The sequence below is a fragment of the Branchiostoma floridae genome, chromosome 12, assembly GCF_000003815.2.
Source record: "Branchiostoma floridae strain S238N-H82 chromosome 12, Bfl_VNyyK, whole genome shotgun sequence".
In the NCBI taxonomy this organism is placed as follows: domain Eukaryota; kingdom Metazoa; phylum Chordata; class Leptocardii; order Amphioxiformes; family Branchiostomatidae; genus Branchiostoma; species Branchiostoma floridae.
The window spans coordinates 9,606,608-9,628,877 of NC_049990.1; the positions used below are offsets into that span (position 1 = coordinate 9,606,608).

The 22,270-nt window shown below is 41.5% G+C and overlaps 2 protein-coding genes and 1 non-coding gene across 4 annotated transcripts; 1 reads left to right on the forward strand and 2 right to left on the reverse strand.

The window, feature by feature from the left end:
• Nucleotides 1-67: 67 nt before the first annotated feature.
• Nucleotides 68-14,512, reverse strand: LOC118427381 (autophagy-related protein 16-1-like). Of its 2 annotated transcripts, XM_035837148.1 has the most exons (20): nt 14,356-14,512; nt 12,369-12,486; nt 10,722-10,824; nt 10,008-10,172; nt 9,131-9,291; nt 8,632-8,703; nt 8,447-8,500; nt 6,787-6,843; nt 6,539-6,619; nt 6,171-6,288; nt 5,698-5,803; nt 5,197-5,267; nt 4,870-4,941; nt 4,347-4,467; nt 3,775-3,889; nt 3,478-3,542; nt 3,290-3,374; nt 2,819-2,866; nt 2,459-2,557; nt 68-2,008 (listed from the first exon to the last, which is right to left on the reverse strand). In XM_035837148.1, exons 1-20 carry the CDS (start codon nt 14,462-14,464, stop codon nt 1,915-1,917), a joined length of 1,914 nt encoding a protein of 637 aa, XP_035693041.1. In that variant the 5' UTR covers nt 14,465-14,512; the 3' UTR covers nt 68-1,914. The 2 variants fall into 2 exon arrangements, with proteins under 2 accessions (XP_035693041.1, XP_035693042.1); XM_035837149.1 differs by lacking the exon at nt 8,447-8,500.
• A 699-nt stretch (nt 14,513-15,211) lies between these two features.
• Nucleotides 15,212-15,283, reverse strand: Trnag-ucc. The gene has a single exon. It is a non-coding gene; the product is annotated as a tRNA-Gly (tRNA).
• A 220-nt stretch (nt 15,284-15,503) lies between these two features.
• LOC118426838 (sodium-dependent glucose transporter 1-like) lies at nt 15,504-19,096 on the forward strand. Its single transcript, XM_035836384.1, has 4 exons — nt 15,504-15,816; nt 16,742-16,974; nt 17,315-17,606; nt 17,942-19,096. The coding sequence occupies exons 1-4, from the start codon at nt 15,777-15,779 to the stop codon at nt 18,958-18,960; spliced, it is 1,584 nt and encodes a 527-aa protein (XP_035692277.1). The 5' UTR covers nt 15,504-15,776; the 3' UTR covers nt 18,961-19,096.
• The last annotated feature ends 3,174 nt before the right edge of the window (nt 19,097-22,270 follow it).

Here is a 22,270-nt window from a genome sequence, read left to right on the forward strand (position 1 = left end):
TGAATTTTGAAGGAAAACAGCTCCATGGCAGTATCAAAGTACAAAGTACAAACTTTTTTCAAATTTCTTTAATTCCCATTTTACATGTACATCATGTGGGGAAATTCACCAATACAGGGCGTGAAAAATACATAAATGATATCGTTAATGGCAATAAATTCAGAATGTACAATTTGATTGAAATAACTGCATAGAAGTAAAGGAATTTATATTCTTGCAATAAAAATGACAAGAATGCAAATGTATGCAGTACATTAATGTATATCTAGAAGAGGCTACTGCTACAGTAGCTTACTGTTACAGCATATTATTTATACGTATATTATTTACTTTCGATGCAGATTTACAAGATATTGCAACAGTGTTTGCTTACAACAATATATGTACAAACATTTTCAGAAGAAATACAACACATGTACAGTGGCATAGCTTTGGCTTCAACTCTGCCACTGCAACAATGGAGCTAAACATAGATGTAGCTATCTATCTACAGACCGTAGCAATGAAAATTTAGTCCGTGCCAAAGGCCACACCAATTGAAGTTCTTGGTTAAATTCATCTGCTTTCTTCTTTTCTGCTTTGAAATTATGTACCATTCTAGCCATTTATCAACCCAGAAATGCTCATATTTCGATACCAACATTCGCAGTTGTATTAATGGAAATGGAAATTATTTGTAAGCTGTTGCGTTATAATTTTCTTTTATGGGTTTATACATATCTTCAAGTTTCTGACACATGGTGGAGGCATGGGGATATACTAGTATCACAGACAGCTGTTTTCATTTCTATTTTCCCCAATCGCTTGCTCCATCAATGTTCTGCAAAAATCCAATTAGTGTGGCCTAAGGCTACAAAATCTTATTTCTGACGGTAACGTTTATTCATTTCTGCATAGCGGCATTACATACTAGCCATCAAAGAAGCATTATGACTGAAGATCAACCCTCTTATCTTCTTGCGTTTTAGTGATTTTGTGATATCCTTCAAATCCATACACAAAATATTTCGAAGGCTAGTGTAGCTAATTAAATGCTGCTACATTTCATAGAAATGGAATTATGAAAACAGGCAGGCATACACATAATTTTTTTACGTCTTTGGTGATAAGTATTTTGAAGAATTCATACACGGCTTGCAAAAATGGTGAAGCCAAAATTTTAAAAGAAGCAATAACTACATCTATATATCAATATGAAGTTACCTAGCTTCAAGATGTGGTATTTTATTACCAGAATTCTCCTAGATAAAAGTAGGTATTCCTATTGTCTGTGACAACAAAGTCACCTGTACTTGCAGTTCCTAGCATGTCCTTGTTCAGCAATATTCCCAGAATTCTTCCCCAAATTACTTTAATCTTTCACAAAATGACGAGTATTAGCATAGAAAGCCAGCTATAAATGGAGATGTTTTGTCCCCAAATTTGAATTGTCATGACTTCAACTGATGCCCTCTTTCAACAACTTCTTCCACCTGTGATCTTTGAACTGACCAATGAGAGACAAGAACTCCAAGGTTGCCTCAGTAAACAACCAATGGGAAGTCTTTTGAATACTTCTTTGTTTTGTGAAAGATTAAAGTCTGTTAGAGATAAGGTTACATCTTTAATACCCTGGTTCAAGAGGGTGGTAGCAACAGGCACTGTTTTTGGTTTAGCATTTGCCAATTACAGCAGAACGATATCAAAAAGTGTGTGTTGCCATGTAGGAATGGTGGAGATGTGCTTCAAAATGGGTACACCTAACTATTACTGTAACATTGATTGTACATCTGGTAATTTTTGGCCACACCTCAGGGAGGGAGCCATTACACAAGGTACCATGATCTGATTTTAAGTTAGCCATCATTTTGTTTCCTGTAGAACAGTTTCTTGTGCTGCTGATGTTTTTGTTGGTGTGACCCCATGGCTACAGACTCACATGTCCGACCACAGCGTCACCTTTTTGTTCTTGTCACAGCTGACCATCATCATCCCACTGGGGTGCCAGGAACACGCTATCACTGAAGAACTGCGGGAAAAGCAGCGCATAACAGGAGGATTAGTATAAGATCTTAGATTATCATTAAGCTAAACTTATCACCTTATCTCAATGTTAATACGATTGTTTTAACACAACAAAAGGTTGAGACACCAATGTTTTGACTGACTCTGAAGCCTTCTTCAGGCATCTTTGATCCACTCTTGAAGTCACATGACTATGACTTCACATGCCCAAAGAAGTGGGTCATTTACCCTAAAGAAGGCCAAAGAGATGACAAAAATGTTCATGGGTTGAAAACGAGTTCAGATAGTGAAACGGCATTGCTTGATAAGTCAATACTTTGACTTTGTACAAGGTACTATGAAATCACGGAACGGTTGTACCTACTAAGTGTTCTTCTGTACACTATATTTGAGATTGTTACAGCTTTTCTAAGCACCATAGAGGTTCAGACTCACAACATCTTAAGGTTCTTACTTGTGTTCCTTTAGTGTTTTCTCTAATCTGAAGGTTGTGATGTTCCAGATGAAAATACTACAATCTGACGACCCTGCTACAACATACTGGGCATCAGGACTAAGGGGCACAGAAAAGATCATGTCAAAAGTCATATAAAATACACGCTTTGCAGTCCTCTCCAAAACATGAAAGATTGTCTCATAATGATGGTTTACAAGCTACAACAGGATTTACATATGGATGAAAAATTATGCCAAATAAGCTGAAAATCACTTAATCTTTTTGAGATATCCTCTTCACTAACAGCTCTTCAGTGAGCTAAAACGTTTATTATGGGTAGCATAGGTCCCCATAGTCCCTATGACTAATAATACTAACCTGAATATTGTTCTCGTCCAATCACAGCCAACTTTGAACCCATCAGCACTGAAACAAACAGCAAATCTTTTACTCAGAAAAAATAAAGAAAAGTTATTGCAAAACTCAAACAAGACATTCTTCTTTCTTTTGTTTTCTTTTACATGAAGTACCATCTACCAAAAGATAGATTAGTCCCCAGCTGTAGTGCCTACACAGATGTGCAGCCCGAGGACTGTAGAAATGGATATGGACACCGCCTTATATATTAAAACGAGAGAGAAGGATACAGCACCAGTAGTAGTAATAGTAGCACCGGTAGTAGTAGCACCGGTAGTAGTAGTAGTAGTATGTAGTATTCAGTATTTGATTATACTGCTGCTGGGATTCCTGACACAGGGGTAGGGAGCAGTTGCCTAGTCTCCACACCACACTTACAGGAGTTATGTCCAGTGGATCACGCTAGCAACACTTAAAAAGTTTACCACTTACCAGAATGTCCCCGTCACTTGATTCATTCTCAGGTCTATCAGCTTCAGGGAGTCGTCTCTCGAGCAGCTCAGCAGGTATTTATTGTCTACAGCAAACAAAACAACAATAACAACAACAACATGAGACATCAAGTACAAGAAAAAGACAAAAATATAGAAGTAAAAACGTTCTGGAAAAAGTCCACCTACCTAGTGATAGATCCAGAGAAGTGATTTTTCCCTGTAGTGTGATCTCATTGGCACTGGATTCTGCTCTGTAAGATTAGTGACAAAACCTTTGAAGAATCTGACCAAACAAAAATGAATTCAACAGTGGATGACATGGACTTTGTGGTTAAGATTACCGTTTTCATGTCGTACTATGGACAAATATGACAACTAAATGCTGAAATAAAGTACAACAATGTATATATGTTAGAACAAAACAATCTAGAAAGGCCATGCTGTAAAATGACCTTAAAATTTCCTCAAGGTCATGCTACGTACCTGGTGTCCCAAAATCTTATCCTCTTGTCAAAATGGCCACTGATAATGTTTGTGCCCGAGAGGTCAGAGGTCACGAGGTCATTACAGCTGGAACCAGCAAAAATGGTTCGGATACCTGCCAGGAAAAATGGAACAGGGAAATGATTAGTATAATTGACATATCAATAGTAACAGGTGTATTACACATCCAAGCACTCAGTACTGGTTTTCAATAATAAGAAAAATGTGTTTGGGCATACCTATGGATTGTTTTGTATATGATTATCAAAAAGTAACGAAACAAAGTTTTAGTTGTTAGTTTTTCTCACAGAAGAATCAGTTAAAACTCACGATCACACAGCTCAAAACTGCCACCTAGCAGCTACAAGTGGTAGTGCAACTTAGAATTTTTCCCTACATTTAATTTAAAATGATGTGCTTTGCAATCAGGATTGGCACTTTTTCACTGACACTGGGGTAGACAGCAGTCTGCAAGTCTTCACACCACGCTTCCAAGCGGCCCAATTTTTTAATGACCATATTTGGAATCACATCATTTTCTTCACAGGCCCGAGGAAGTGCAGCCTACTCACATGCCCTGCTCCTGAGGTCCCAGATCTTGAGTGTCCTGTCATGGCTGCCGGACACCACTCTGCTGGAGTCTCCCAGGAACTTGGCTGCCATGACTCTCCCACTGTGACCTGTCAGGGTGTGCTGGGGTGGTGGTGGGGAGAGGAGACAGTTTAGTTGTCCCGAATATGCAAATTTGGTACACCTAAAAGAGGTGCCTGACATGTTTGACAGTTGAAATTCCAAAAAGTTACAAGTTAAAATTCCAACACGTCACAAGTTAAAATTCCAACCTATCAATGCCTGTACAAACACAAACTCATTTTTCCGCTGTACAACACCACAGTGGAATGCCTGGCTCAGTTATAACAACATCCACTGTTGGGTCCATCATTAATGATCTTTCCTAACATAATATCAATCCTTCATTAGCAAAAGCCTCAAGGCAAAAGGAATCTCAAAAGTCCAACTGTACTTGTGACTTTTCAAGTTATCTTGTCAAAAGAGCCAAAGGCAAACACTTCAAATCATCATCTCTCTACTTACTCTTAGTCTGTAATCAGCTACACTCCAAACCCTACTAGCAAAGTCATTAGAAGCTCCCAAAATGTAGTTCTCCTACAAAGAAGGAAAAAAGTGTCATTGACTGCATTGTCAAAGTCAGTGACAAACATGTGCTTACTACTCAAGCAGAAAGTAATGAAACCCAACAGCTTTATACACAAATATTCAAATAGAGAAAGACAATGTCATAATTTCATTTTAGCAACAACCCTACAAAAGGAGCATTTTAGTTGTAACATCAGACTGCTGAGAAAATCAACCATACAGCTCAATAGTGCCCCCTAGCAACTTACAAATGAACGACATTACCTGTGGATCAAACTCCACTGACATGATTCCAGCATTGCTTCCAGTTAGGACAGCTTTGGAGTCAAGTTTACCTGGAAAACATTGGCATTGATGTTCAACACATGTTAAACTTTGACCAGAAACAGCACGAGAACGACAACACCAGGTAGGGTAAAAGATAATACATGTAAAGTTGCCATAGCATTTTTGAGGTCATAGGGACTGTGAGTTGTTACTGTGTAGGTGTTGACGGGCACAGTGCTCACAGAGCTCATCCCTCTCCTTTCACTGCTTTCTATCACCCAAAACAAAGTCAGGTACCCTCTTTAAACTGGGGGGAGTGAGGAAAGTCATGTAAAATGTCTATTACAGGGACAGGTCTAGCAATGCCAGGAATCAAACTGCTAGATCTCCTGTCTGCTAGCCTATCCACTCAGTCATTTGACACCATTTATTGGTTCCCACAAGAAGAATACCAAAAAGGGGCACAGACACTTCCGCCTGGAGCTTGGTAGAACTTACGGTTCATGATTTCCCACAGTTTGAGTTTCCTGTCCGTCCCTCCTGTGGCTACTATTCTCCCTGAAGGGCTGAAGCGGACAGCATTGACTTCTCCATCATGGCCATCCTGTACAAAACACACGGCAGGTATGAATGAGTGAGTAAATGAATGAATGGATGGATGGATGGGAGGAAGGAGGGATGAAAGGAAGGAAGGAAAATTAGGAGTTCAAATGAAATAATATTATTACACATCTAGTGAGGATGCCCATACTGTGCTTGGTAGCAACGAGTTGTACTCTACAATTGTTCTATGGAAAAAGGAATTTTTGAACACCTCAATCCTGGGTTGATAACTTTGGTGCTTTTAAAGGCATGACTATTTCTTGCTTTTTTCTGGCTAGTAATGTCAGTTCTGAGACAATTTCAACAAAGGACATGGCATGTTTAGATGATACGTCGTAAAGACAGCATTAAGACGAAAAAAGACTCACTGCCTTGTGAATAGCTGTTGAAGGAAGAGTGACTGTGACATAGTGCCGGGGCGGTGCACCTGCAGCAGAGGTCTGGGGTTCGAAACCGTCATCATGTGAAGACGACCTTTTTTTACCGCTGGAGGTCAGAAGAAATAATCCCAGGGGTATCAAAACCAATGATTAATAATTTATCAATCTAAATTCATCATAAACGATACCCCTTTTGGAGTACAACTGTATTAAACATGCTGTTGAAAAAACTCCATGAGTATTTATGTTTTTAGTTGCGAGGACAATTTAAAACTATGAAATATGTGTTTGGTCAACTTTTTCTAAAGGTGACCGGTGTGTATCTCATACCCTAGTGGGATGACAATGATACTTACGCCAGTAATCCTGCAATGGATTCAATAAAGCCAACATGTCCAGGGTTAACAGGGGCCTCCGATGTGGACGAGTTGAACATCCTGTACAACAGAAACATAAATATGAGACCCCTACTGAGCAAATGACAGAAGATGTACAACCACAGCAATAGACTTATCACAATAACATTGATTACTTAGATATTGAGGACAATTAGAACCTATTAATGCAGACCAGTAATTAATTAGAAATTGAGAATATTAATTACTTGGTTATTGGTGAGCCAGGGGGTACCATCGGGTCTGGTTGACCATTCTCTGGAGACCTGTATGGAGAACAAAATATAGCATAACATTGTTCTTTCTATCACTTTACTATCTACTTTCACTTGACTGTGCTTCTTGTTCCAACACCTTAGGCATGGGAAAACAAAACTAATATTGTGTTTCCAATTGCCTAGCCAAGCCTATTAAAAATTCTAAAAATCTGCCTGTAGTTCTTGGATCAATTTGGCCAATATCAGAAAAGAAAAAAAGAAAAGAAAGAGAATTCCTAACTGCAATCAGAAACACAACACTAATTTTGCTTGGCCCAAATAATTTCTTTTCATCAATATTAAATGATCACCAAACCTGGAAGGCAACAACTGTGCATATCCTATCACTAACGTAAGGTTACAAGTTTACGGTCGATTTGTTAACAACGCAGTTTTACGGAAATCGCGCAGGCAGAAATGAAAAACTCTCATTTTGGAAGATATCTTAGTCGGTCTGCCTCAACTTCTGTGTGGTATAATATTTCTTCTGAGTTGGATTTATCGCCGTGAGAGATGCTTCAATAAACAAGCCTGCAGCCAAAAATTCTTTCAGGGTGACCAATTTACGGTCAGTCGGGTGTTTCTCCCTGTGGTTATTTTTCTAAAGGTCATGTAATTGATCATTTCCCATAAAAAGTTCCCCAAGTAGTTCACTGAGATAACACGGAGGATGATTGTTTACATCGACGCCATGCCGTGCACTTTGCATCGCCGCTAAACGTACCGGTCGGTCATCTTTGCCCCAACAGAACGCCACTCCTAGCACCATACTGTTCCACAACTTGCCCAATGGTACTCATGACGTCGACGACGCATTTATATGTTTTTTATCAAGAGTATAGATAGTTATTGGCCTTGAAACGCGTTCAGTATACGTGGGCTTCCTCATGCCGTGCCCTCCCCACATGAATTTGGCTAAAACAGCGCCCCTTAGCGATTTTGCCCTGCCCTCCAATGCACAAGCTATGAACTGCATAGTCACGTGGTACAACATGGCGTTCGAAAACTACCGGCTCGGCGACGACAGTCATTCGTTTTCGTGTTAGTTTTTAAGACTTCTTTTGGATAACATACATAAAATCACCATGAATTCTTGAGATAAGAACTGCAGGTTTGGTTTCAGACGATTTTGCAATTGATATAGAGTTTGTAGGATTTAGAAAGAGGGGACGAAGTTAGTGGTTGAGAATTACGATCAAAGCGGGCCATCTGTAACAGTGTTCTACGATCATAAATCGTCAATTTAAATTGTTGGCAGGCTTTTCAAATGTTTAGTCGGCTGCTTTGCTTGATGCAAACATATATCATAAATAAGATACATGCACAAAGATCCTATAGACGTACTTCTTGCCTACTGAAGAGAATTTTCTTTTTCACAATTCACCTCGAAGTCTGCACCGCCCATTGAAGTGACCGTAAACTGGTCCTGCACGTAAACTGGTAACCTTACGTTAGTGGTGATGTTTGTGTGTTTGAACCTTTTTACCCAATTGAAGCTCTTACACTTTAAGATTTGAAAGCAATCCACCACCACCAAACGCATTTTCCATGTCCTTGTACCCTGCATTTTGAACCAAATTGCTAGAGGGATTAGATTTTCATTAAAAAATACCTCGGTCCAGATTCCGATTTTTTCCGAAAGTGAACTTTCTTCCTAGACCCAGGCCTACCCACAGAAAAATCAAACAATGCAACTTAGAACACGATGAACTACTTGATGAAAAAAAAATATCTTGGTTAAACTTCTTGGTACATTTACTGGTAAACATTCTACTTCCACAGAATATATTGTCTTACTTGTCCATTAGGGGAGGGCTGGGTTCCTTGGCAGCCTCTGCTAATTCTCTCTGAAGTTTGGCTTGTCTTTTTCTGTAAGAACAGGGAGGGAAGATTCTCATTTGTACGGCATGCGACTTTTTAACCTGGATACCATGTGGGTAGTAGTTCGCTCCTATTATAATAATATGTTCGGTTCTGCTACCTGTCTGGAGACCTGCACATTCAAACCGTTTGGTGGTGATGTCTGTTAATGAATGGGTTCTATGCTTGGTCGATGACAACAGGCCCTCCCGCAAGTGGATAGAGGGCTTTCCAGGTGTAAGAATGCCTGTTCAAACGAGCACTTGAACCCATTCCTTAAATTGCTCATATGTAGGGACCAATCAGCGCCCTTGTCCAAAATTTGGACGATTCCAGACGTTAACGTGGTCAAGGTTCCCAGACGGAACAGCAGCTTTACTATTTTATCATGTTGCCTATGAACATGTTATTCTGATACAGGGATGAGATTTCATACCTGGCCATTTGGTCGTTTTCAAAGTTCATTTTGTCGGCGTCTCTAGACTTCTGCTGCAGCCATCTCTCGACGAGGTCCTGGTTCTCGGCCTGCGTCTTCCGCAACTTGTCCTCAAGGGCACTGAAGGTCATCTGTAAGGCCTGGTGCTCGTCTCGTAATGCCTGAGGCAGAGAAGAGATTTATGCACAGTTTTTCGAGAATCTCAGACGTTGGAACTGCCAACATCTTGTTGAAGACTTTCTTTTGGAGTTTAAACAGCATTTTATGGCCGTAGTCCAGATTTTCATTCGAATGGAAAAAACAATGGCTTGTTCTGTCTTTTTACAAAATATCTTTCTTACAAGATTTCTTAGTGTGAAATCTTTTTCCCTTGCAAAAAAATGTGTATATGGCAATAATTCTATTCATTGTTTGGTCCTAAGAACTACACCATAAAATGCATGACTAGGTCAGGCCTTCTGTCACACGAAGGAAATTTGCTTGGTTGGACAGAAAATAATTTGACCCCATCAGTCCCTGAAAATGTACTTTTATAAGATATCATTTAGAATGACATATTTAACCAGGAAAATCAACAACATGGGCTCCAAACAATGAGTGGAATGGAAATCAATTTTAAGCTGGAGACAGCCCTGGAGTAGATAATGAAGTATTTTCATACAAAACTTTTTCTACGCTAAACAATAGTTACTCAAGCAACAGGATATGGCCTTGGAAACGGTCAGATGAAGGATAGTGGATATTATCCGAAACTTCTGACCGTTTCCAAAACCATATTCAGTTGCTTGAGTAACTATTGTTTGGCGTATCTTATTACCTGGATGTCAAACCTACGTCGACAAAACGTTTTCTACATTAGACTAAGCCCCTGCTGTACCTGGTGCAGAGCATCCTTCTCCAGAATAGCCTGCTCCAGGTTTCGACATTCAGCTTTCAGAGCCTCCAGGTGAGTTTCTGTGTCCAGCAGTCTGTTCTCCTTCTCAGACAGGACCTTCTCCTTCTCCTGTAGAGCACTGTTCAGGTCGATGATCTGCTGGGCATTCTGGGTAGGAAACAGAAATATGTTTCTAAGAGGATCTGCATGGAGGTATCCTGGCAATGCTTCATGGTAAACTCAGGGGGCTATCAGTGGTTGACAGTAGCTTGATTAGCTAACGCAATTTGTATTGGGGATGATTGTTGATTTTACCAGTAGAGATCACAACCGGAATCTGATCGGAGTCGCTGTCAACAGAAACTCCCTTCAGGATACAAAAGGAATAGGTTTGGTTGGTCTTCCATCTATTATTATTATCATATACAAGTCCTAAATTTCTTGTCAATCCATTGATCTAATTAAAGTGACATGAATCAAAGTCGAAAAGAGTTTTGCATGTCTTTCTAGTGATTATCTTCAAATTTGTAGACTCTGATGGGGATCTCTATTGGTAAAATTACCAAATATACTGGCAGATATACTAATCATGTTCTCTGTTGAGACATTGATTGCAATCTCAATCATCAGAATCAACTATCTTTTCAGATTGCTTTTCCAACCCTCACATATATCAACATCTATTTCTTTCAGAAAGAATGGTAATTGTGACAGTACTTCTCCTTTTCTTCTGTGTAGCTCAGTGAGTTCTTCCTGTAGTTTGAAGAGCTTCTGTTCCAGTGCTTGGGTCTTCTCTCCTTTGCCAGTTCCTGAATTTGCACTGAGACAAACACCGGGCAGAATTTACATCTCAAGATTGATGATGAGTCATTCGATTAAGTATGATGTAAAAGGTCAAAAATACCCTTTAAGAATCCAGACTAAAGCAAAAATATTCTTCTATCCGTTATCTGTAATTGAAAAAGAAAGTTGCACTTTGAGAGAAAGCAGCCAGGAGGCAAGAAAACACACAATTCATATATTCCTTGTTTTTTTAGTCACAGACTCAAACTCAAAGCAACTTTGGAACAAATACATGTACAACCTCCTGTAAAGTCATCAAGTCAAATGTGTAAAATAAAATCACATAGAGTCAATTCCAAGTCACCGAGATGGTTTTGAAATAATATTTGTAATAAGTTTGAACTATTTTGAGTAAAAAAACATTTCAATCACTAAAGTTCAAAATTGTTCAAACATTTCAAAATGAAAGTTTAAACATGTTTGAACCTTTTTATATTTGTTGGAACATTTGGGAAAGTAATGATATCATTATCTCTTTATTTAGAACAATTTTCAAACATCTATGTGTTTTTGTTATTGTTCCAACATGTTCCAACATTTTGTGTCATTTTTTCCCTCCATAAAAACTTTTATTGACCCCATAAACAAAGCTGCTAAGCTTGGTCCTTTGTTTGGCTCTTGTATTTGTAGACTTTCTTTAGTATACACTGGTGAGTCTTTTGTGAGAAGGTGGCAGACAGACATAATTTCCTGCACTTGGCAGGGATGTGTGAATTGCCCTCTTCCCAGCCCACTGACCCAGTTTCATCATATTGTTTCCATGTTCGAACATGTGATCACAAATGATGCATCTATGTTGGAACAGTTTAGAAACTAACAGAAATAATGTATTTGATGTTAGAAATGTTTCTAACATGTTTGAATACTATAGAAACATTTAGAACATCATATAGATGTTGCAAATAGTTCTAAACAGTTACTTATCACAGTTAGATTGTTACAAAGATTTCCAAATTGTTAGAACAAAAGGCAAGAAACACCCTCTCGGTAATATGGAATCGACTCTAGCACAATATGTATATTTATGTCATACCTGTGACGCAAAAACGTTCGATACGGGTGTTCCGGACCGGCTGATAACTTTCCGTCCGGCCCGGGCTTATCACACGGGCTCCATTCGAATAAATCGAACTGTTTCGAGTGGGCCGAGTACGGCGCCATCGAAAGTTCGAATACCTGATTCAGATGTTGGAACATTACTGTTGCAACGCTTTTTTTTCCAAGGGCAACAAATTTGTTCAACTTCTGGCGCATTTCGCATCAAAACAGTGTTTTTCTCAGGTGGGTATGACATAAATAAAATACAACACGGGTGTATTCCGCATCACCCTCGGTCCCAGCCCTCCCGCGGGTCGGATCACCCTCCGGCCTTCGTGCGATCCGACCCGTGGTCGGGCTGGTACCTCGGGTGATACGGAATACACCGTGTTGTATTCTATATGTATCATTTAGATGATCTTGATCTGTATAAAGATAAGTATGAAGTTGATTTTTAAAAGTAATATAAGATTGTACATGTACCTTGAATCTAAGACTTTCACTTCCAGGTCTAGTTTGTCTTGTTTCAGTCTCTCTGTTTGCAGTTGTAGCTGGACATTCTGAGACTTCAGGGTGTCTGCACTCTCAAACAACTTGTTATCTGGAAAATAATAAACCAACTGGGTTTAGGAAAGAAAAATTGCAATGGAACTAAAACAAGGCTCCCGCATCTGCTCCGGTCAACCATTATGTAACATTCAAGATCCATAATTGTAGATATTCTTGAGAACAAAAGAATTGTATGTATGTACAATCACTTTTTAGCATATTTGCTTCTGATCATTTCATATTCCTGGTGTTTGGGTACTGTGCGAAAACAAGCTGAACATGGTCCACTGATTTTGAACCTGTTACCACCATCACAATTTATACTAAATCCTCCTGGGATATAGACAACATATCTACTGCTTTGCAGACATACTGTGGTGGGTAGTTACCGGTATACTACATTTTAACGCTTGCAAATGTCACATATAATATGCAAAGAAAAGAATATGTTTGTCAGATGCTTCTCTACTCAAACTATAAAAAACAAACTGACCATTTTATGTATCAAACCACAACACGATGGCAGTTAGATGGCTTTATAAGTCCATGTTACAATGTGAGTTGGTAGTCTATGTTTCACTAGGGGACCAGTAAGCCAGGTAGGCTGCTAGGACTACTAGGGCGCCCAATCTAGTTAGGCCAGTGAGTTTGAAAATTATAGATATTTGGCCATTGTATATCTTGAATGTGATGTGAATTTACAAGCAGTTTATAATGGGTATAATCATTAGGTCCCTTGAGTGGCCACAATAGACAGAGATTTAACAAGCTATTTCTTGACATTTATATACAAAGGCAGCAATGATGAGCTGACCATATGGAAAGTGTCTGTGCTAATTGTACACACGTAGAACCCTTAACTGGATACATTCATACATGAATAATTCAGTACAGTTACATGTGAAATGGGAACAAAAACTGAAAATAGAGAATTTGGAACACAGATTCTTTTATAAGTGGTGCACAGTTAGACATGCAATAATACCATTGATACACTCAATTACTATTACATAGAAAAATATTACATTTACTTTTAAAACAAATCCTTAATAAACATTTTGCGCAATCATTGATTTCATCTTAACATGAGAACCAACTGATGCCAGGGACTCAAATCACGCAACATCTGCTTGACAGTTCGCAATTATCGAAAGGCCTAGATAATGCAGACCTGGACCGATATACCAAAAGACGTACATTTTGTAGGGGTGATTTCTGAAATTATTACATTGCTTATAATAACAGCTACCGGGAAAAAGAAACAACGTGCATCATCGTCCAACTCTGTGCAGAGGACCTGCCAAACTACATACGAATGCGACAACGGGAACATACAGATACAGATGCGAACACACATTACATTGACAAAACTAATAGTCTGTCGCCGGAAGTTACCCTCCGGTCACATCTCGTCACAGAGGAACTAGCTAACTACTGTGTTTGGTTTCTATATTTCTCAACTTGCAGGTGTCCATTGAATATGCCTGTTCATTTTTCTGTTCAAGTCAATTCTACCTGTACTACATGTGCAGAGGAGTCATTTGTGAAAAGTTTTAGAGCAATCACAAAATTTATGCACACCGCACCCTGTTGCTATCATAAGGATCGTCAAAAGAATTGCAATTTCTGCAATCCATTTTCTTTCTCCTCTGACCATAGCGAAACCTCCTGCAGCATACTAGGTCCCCTGTCATTGATTTGTAGGAATGCATAAAATTCACAGGCGTGTGTTTGCTAGCACTAGTTAGTAACAGTCAAACAGTTCACAACAATTTGCAGGTGCACAAAATATGTCCTGTAGGTTGTTTTCTTGCAACATCATGTATTTTCCCACAAAATCGTCGTGGTTACATCGAGCATTTTCTCCACTAGAAGCCGATGTCTGCACCAAATATTTAAGAAAAGATGATCTAAAACTTACGGGCCTGTATGACGTCTGCGAAGAAGTGTGTCTGTACCCTGTTTCTGTCTCGGAGACGGAGTAAAAGTGTTTGTTTCCAACCTCCTTCCTCAGACCCGCTGGCGGCCATACTGTCTGTCGTCTTTTCCGGGATGAGGATCGGAACAGTCCATTCCAATATAGGCGTGAAAATGTGAATTTTCGCAACGAAAACCACATTACTACGTTACAAATAATAAAATAAGACCCAAATGGCCTTCTTCATTGCTATTTATTATATCATTTAGAACTATTTGACAATGGTAAGTGACAAAAATTACAAGAATATCAAGTATACTTTCGGACCCCATACCGGAATAGAATACGCTAATTTCCGTCCAGTGCCCAGGCAGGGGTTAAAGGTCACAAGCTTCACAATTTCTATGACTCATGAGCAGGTGCATCAGTTTGAAACATGCTTCACTTCTTGTCTGTTTCTTCTATTAAAGATTAAAATTGTGTAAGAAGCTGGTTTGTGTGGCTTATACACATGTTTACGAATGAATGAATGATGTCGTCCTGAGCAAATACAGCAGATAACGTCGGTATGTGGTTGTCTAGATTGATGAAAAAAGTTGTTTTTTTCATGACTTTGTACTAAGAATAACGTTAGTTGTATGTTTTATTATTATGCTGTCCATGTCAAATTCCATCTGCATTCTCGTTGTCTTTGTCAGTAGGGCTGGACATTTGTAATAGCCACAGGCTAATTGGGCAGCCCTGGCTGTGCGTGCTGAACAGCCAAAACCAAGAATAATATTTAAGACAAGATAAATAAACAAATAGAAAGTGTTTTTTTTTTAAATCTCAGAACAGTCACGATTTCGGAAAAAAAAGCTGCGTTGGCCGGGAATCGAACCCGGATCTACTGCTTGGAAGGCAACAATGCTGACCATTACACCACCAACGCGCATCTGTCAGGATCCAAGGCAATCTTGTGCAGAGTACGGACTACTCGGAGTATCTTGTATTGTAACTGCTGTTTTTTCTGCGCAGCTTATGTGTCAAAGTCTGACTGATAACGTTAGTAGTATTTGCTCACGAAGTCCACGGCGCATGGTAATGCATTCACAGCTTAAGGTCAATGTCTTTCACAACTTAAGGTCAATGGACTTTGGATTTAATTGCACTGAACTGCCACAGGTGTTTTTGTCTCGTAGCTAAAGCAGGGGTGTAGCTCTCAGACCGGTGCACTCGCGAACGGATCTTGATGACGGGTCAAAATAGAGGCTGACAAATCCGTGAAGCATTTCCATCACGCTCAGTTAGCAGCATCACTAACTTCGGCTCGGTTCCGCTAAAGGTATGTTTTTCAACCCAAACAACAGGGGCATTTTAATACCGGGTCGGTCAGAGGCCGGATCAGGGCGCACAGGTGTCGTCTGTGTTCCAAGTCAGCGGACATGACCGGCGGTAGTTTCAGCCACAGCTTCGACCAAGGAGGTAAAAAAAGGGCTCTTTTTAATCTCCATGCTTCGAAGGTCGCTACCCTTGCTGGCGGGGTAGCGATCGACCTTCGAGAGCTCGGACCAAAGCGAACAAGTTTGGGATATCCAGACTAGCTATAGGTATCCTCTATGGTCTGGATCAGCGGGTCACCGGTGGTGGTTTCAGCATTACCAATAGATCATGCTTTTAAAGATATATATCGATACATACATACTTACTTTATCGACCGGAGGTCGGGACTAGGCTAGTACATATTTCACTCCATAGAGCCCTATCTAACATTGTGCAAGTTGTGCTAAGTTCCACAAATTAAAGATACGGAAAACCATAATTCCATCAACATGGCGTGCATGGGATAGCATGATGTTTTACAGAAAAAGGCATGTTATCAATGTGGAATTGAATTTTTAGGGGTGCATTAGCAGCAATTTGCTAGTCTCAGGTACCATCCGATTTATACCGCCGGGCTTGCGCTGATTGTTTTAGTTTGTAGGGCAGGCTCGGTAGGAGTCGGATGGTACCCAGGCTATCTATTTGTCCATTTCTAAAGGTTAACAGATCTGTTTAACATGGACATCCGTACCCCTGGTACCATAACATTTCAAAGTCATATGTGAGTGTACGTGTTGCTTACTCTCGTCTGGTAGTGATTATTAGACAAGGAATAGATATTTGCACCGGCAAGCATGGACAGTTTGCGTTTTATGTATGTGTATTGTAAATGTATGTGCACTGAATCATCACTGTCTTCGCTCTAACCATTGATTGTTGTTCCATGCGTTTGTCTCAGTGTTGGAACTGGCTGCACTTTGTGATCATTGGAAGACCTAAAGAAAACATTTAACAAAACCTACTTTCCTGCAAAAGACCTTTGCTGCACCTTCCTTGACGACAATTCATATTTCCTTTCAATCTACAGAGGACAAATCGATCCTCATAATTTTCCGGATTTACATTTTATTTGGATCGGCTCAAGCTATAAGCATCGCGATGGCAGCCGCAGAGAGCCCTGAAGACTCTGCTAGTAACAAAAAGTCTCCGGAAACATGGAAGATGTCGTCACTGGTACAGAAGGTGAAGAAGCTTCCCAGACAGGCGAGAGACTACCGTGTCATCCGCACCGCCTCGCTGAGTCTGGCCTGGTTTTGTATGGTGAGCGGTCTGGTCTTCACAATTCAAATTTGAAAAAAAAGAGAAAGGTAGCTAGAACTTTGGCATAAAGAAGCATACGTGCACATGTTTATTTCGATACGCATACGCACCCACGTACAACGATCTGCACACTTCTTTACTTTTAGGCTCATTCCCCGAGAGCGTCGCCAAAAATGAAAAGGTGTATCATTGAAGTCCTATTTTGTTTTGTAAGAATTAAACAGTAGAAAAATAGCGAAAGTAAGATAGCAGCTTTAAAGCTTGGAGAGTTCGACATATAAATGTGACGTTTTTTCATTTGTTTCATGAAATATTTAGTACTTTTTCAAAACTTCCGCAGAGTCTGTACGTTAGTATCGTGGGCCCCACTATGATCGACCTGAAGGACAGAATCGGTGTCGACTACGAGGAAATCTCGCGAGTTCTCGTGTCCGAAACAGTGGGATTCTTCCTGGCCACCGTGACGGGCGGCATCTTCCTGGACTTCCAGCCCAAGTACGCCTACGGGGTGCTGGGGTCTGCCTTCTTTCTCGCGGGGGTGGGGACCGCGGGGACACCCTTCACCACCTCCCTCGGGGGACTGGGCTTCTTTCAGCACGTGGCGGGATGGGGACACGGATTAACAAACGCCGGTATGACATAATGACTACTTGCACTCACGTGATTATGACGTCATTAGAGTCCGCCATGTTGGTGGGTTACAGACGCGTGTATTAGATTAGGAATTTGGCTCCCTCTGATTCCGTTTGAATAGATTTATAAGAAAAAAATAAAGACATCCCATACAGTCCAACTTTCATTCAGAAAGCCCCTGGTGTAGTTGTTAAGATTTGGCGCTTCTGTTATCGAATAGCTGTTCAGACAGTTGCGCAAAATCTTCATGTCGATAATTCCCTTATCAGAATTCATTGTTTTCATGTTTTTAATTCATTTTTCTCTATCTATTTACCTTTTTCTTCTTTCCCAGCCGGTACAGTGGTGTGTGCGCGACTGTGGGGAGACAAGGCATCTGCACCGATGCACGCAATGCACGCTGGGTATCCCATCGGAGCCTTCATCATCCCGTTGATCGTCATCCCCTACCTGTCTCCGGACCGCCCAGCGGCCGTCAACGGTACTACACCCCCTCCTCTCACCGTGGAAGAGGCTTGGAGACTGTCCAAGATACAGTGGCCATACGTTGGCGTGTCCGTAGCTCAGTTCATCATGTGCATCTTGTTCGTCTTTTACCAGTACCAAGAGATAGTCAGTTTTGATAAAAGCAAGACGAAGAAGGCTCCAAAATCTTTCTCTGCTTTTCTCTCTCCTGGTCGCTTCATGAAAGGAAAAGGCAAGAAAGCCCTTTTCCTACTGGGCTTGCTTTTCCTCTACTACACTTTTCTTAAGTTGAACCGGAATGCCTTCACTCAGTACATGGTGTCCTACATGGTCGAGACCAACATGTTCAGCAAGGCGGACGCCAATGTTGTCTACTCCACTTTCTGGATCAGTTACGCCTCCATGAGGTGGGTGTCTATCGCTGCAGCAGCTTGGGTGCCCGTCCACATCATGTTATCGGTAGAAATCACAGGTCTTTTTATTTCCAGCATTGTGCTTGCCGTCTGGGGTGCGACGAATAAGACCGTATTCTGGGCCTTCACTTGTATCCTCGGTCTTTCTGTTGCCCCCATTTTTCCTGGAGGCACAGCTTGGGCGAACCGGTATCTGGACGCCTCCTCTATTGTGTTTGCTATCTGTTTAATTGGGGCATCGGTCGGTGGTACAGTTTCAAACTACCTTACTGGTTACCTGTTTGAGTATGTGGGTCCTCGGTCCATGCTGTATTTCTTCATGGGTTGCGGCTGCGCCCTCTTGCCCACGTTTGCTGTGATGCAGATCACTGTGTCTTCACTGTTTGCCGCAAAACCGTCTGCACGCCAGGACGTGGAGTTGGAGACTAGACACAACAAGGGGTTTGAGGTGGGTGATGAAGAATGTAAGCCTTAATGCTTATCTGAGAATGAGTTAACTATTAGTACCACTCAACCAGCCAGCCAATTAGCCAGTCAACCAAGCAACCAAGCAACCAAGCAACCAAGCAACCAACCAACCAACCAACCAACCAACCAACCAACCAACCAACCAACCAACCAACCAACCAACCAACCAACCAACCAACCAACCAACTAACCAACCAACCAACCAACCAACCTGCCAGCCAGCCAGCCAGCCAGTTAGTCAGCCAAACAAACAAACAAACGATCATAATAATAAAAGTGTTTCGAAGCCTCCTTTATATTCTTTGCAAGTATCTGGTCTTCACATCTGGAGAGTCCAACTTTTACACATGTTTAACTTTTATATCTGTTTGACATTAAAGCAATCATTTTCAAGTATACAAAACATCACAATGATGATAAAGGACTCATAAAATCTTTACAAAATGCATAAGCCAGTCTTCCAGTCTCACACCGAAATGGCCTGGGGAATGTAAGAGATTCAGAGAAGGAATTTGGCGGTCATTATCGTGTTAGATACGCACGTTATGTTTCATCTGCCATTGTTTGGTTACAATCTGTTAGCTTTTCCAATATAACAACGTCTAAGTGAATCGTTTATAAGATGTATAATTTCTTCCTTGACCCTTAATCTCAGTTAGTTTTATCAAGGTTATTATCAAAACCTCCTTGGTTTGATACATCAAACGATGCATGGATTGTAACGGAATTTTCTCACTCCGTACTTAGCGCATATAACAGCGCTGACTTGTGTTTAGGATGAAAAGGCAGGCGGTGTTCCTGCAGTGCTCACCAAAGAGCAAAAAAGATCGGCTTGGCACTACCATCTGTCACCACGAGAACTATTCCATGGTAAACAGAAGGATCGTATTGGCAGTGTGCAAGAAGGAATGCTACAGAACATTCTGTGTACCCATTATTTCCTAAGGCACTGATACAAATGATAACCATTGTTTTTGAGGGTGTCGGTGGGTAGTTCATTATGAGGTATTCGTGCTCACTGGACTGTTTGCCACATGCTGGGAAAGAGGTGTTGTGCCACAAGACCTGCGCGATGCTGTTATTGTCTCCTTATACAAAAACAAAGGGGAGAAATCGGACTGTTCTAACTACAGGGGAGTTACACTGCTGTCAATAGCAGGGAAGATACTGGCAAGAGTTGTACTGGATAGACTTATTCCGACCATTGCTGAGGAAAACTTGCCGGAGAGTCAGTGTGGCTTTAGAGCCAATCGTGGAACGGCAGACATGATCTTTGTAATGCGCCAGATCCAGGAGAAATGCAGGGAGCAAAACATGGGGCTATACGCGGTATTCGTTGACTTGACAAAAGCCTTCGATACGGTGAGCAAAGACGGGCTTTGGAAGATCTTATCGAGGCTTGGATGTCCGCCTAAGCTCCTCACGATCCTGCAACAGCTGCATGAAGGTCAGATGGGTCAAGTGAAGCACAGTGGAGACCTGTCGGACCCGTTCCCAATCGCTAACGGAGTCAAGCAAGGATGCGTCCTTGCCCCAACTCTCTTTGCCATCTTCTTTAGTATGATGCTAAGAGAAGCCAAAGAGGACATCACAGATGGGATCTATGTCAGGTTTAGAACTGATGGAAGTGTCTTCAATCTCAAGAGACTTCTAGCCCGCACGAAGACATTGGAAGAGCTGATTCTGGACTTGCTGTTTGCAGATGATTGCGCACTTCTGGCTCACACAGAGGAAGCCCTACAATCAGTCGTCAACCACTTCGCAGCAGCATGTAAGGCTTTTGGTCTCACCATCAGCCTCAGGAAAACGGAGGTGATGTACCAGAAGCCACCACGCGGATCCTACACCCCTCCACATATATGTATCGATGGACAGTCCCTGAACGTAGCAGAGCACTTCACATACCTGGGAAGCGTCATCTCCAATGATGCTACAGTGAGCAAGGATGTGGACAGTCGTCTTGGCAAAGCCAGCAGCTCGTTCGGACGTCTTCAGAAGCGTGTCTGGAAGAACCACTCACTACAACTGTCAACAAAGATCCAGGTGTACAAAGCAGTAGTCGTAACCACACTCCTGTACGGCGCAGAGGCCTGGGTCTTGTACCGGAAGCAGGTGAAACTTCTGGAACGCTTCCACCAGCGTTGCCTGCGGTGCATCATGGGCATTACGTGGAAAGACTATGTAACGAACAACGAAGTCTTAGGGAGAGCTAATCTTCCAAGCGTAGAGACAATGCTGATGGCAAAGCAGCTACGCTGGGCTGGCCATCTGTCACGAATGGAGGACTCCAGAATGCCCAAAGCTGTCTTCTACGGAGAGCTGTGTCAGGGCAAGCGTGACAGAGGAGCGCCCAGGAAACGCTATAAGGACCAACTGAAACACCAACTCAGCTCAGCGGACATTCCAGTCAGGAAATGGGAAAGTATTGCCAAAGACAGAAAAGCCTGGAAAGCTGCATGCAAGAGAGGAGCTGAAAGCTTCGAGGCAGCTCGAAGAGAGAGAGCAGAGGAGAGGAGAAGACGAAGGAAAGCTGTGGCCGACCAGCCTCCATCTGCACAGGGCTTCATTTGCCCATCCTGCACCAGGAGGTGCGGGTCGAGGATTGGACTACATAGCCACATGAGAGCGTGCAGGGGAGACCGAGGACTACCTTCCCAATGATCTTCGGACACGAAGAAGCAGCCATCATTCGTGCCACGTATAGCAAGGACCCCCTTGCTTATGGATTGAATAAAAACACTTGATGTCAATGATGATCCTTGATGATTTGATATTTGTGGTCGCCTGAAAATGTGTACTCTTTGTAAAACTCAAAACAACGATTAACATCGGAATTTCTGGATAGGCTCGTCATCGCAAGTCGATACTATGAAGACAACTTCTATCCTTTCTTGTGTTCAGCAAATGAAACCAAGTCCCCGGTCAAATCGTATTTGCCCTACGCCCCACGTGCCCGTTGGAATCGCATATTTCACACTACCGTAGGGTCACCTAGGTAATCCTCACTCCACGGGAATCCTTACTCCCGCTCACAAAACAAGATCGTTTGGTGAAGAGAGTGCCGGAGAGAGGACATTTAGGTAAATAAGAGGAAGGAAGCGCTGTTGAGAGTATTTTTTCGTGTTAGAGGGAGTCAGTATTTCTGAGGAGAGTTGAGGATGTCTATGTCGCCATTTTGTGATGTCACAACGTGGGAGGAGTTTAGACCATTTCAGGTACGGTAGACAGCGGGTACAGACGCAGAATTTGAATATGGCCTTGAGGGCTGAACCAAAACTCCCAAATGTACCCCCCTCCCCACAGAGCTCTCAGACGAT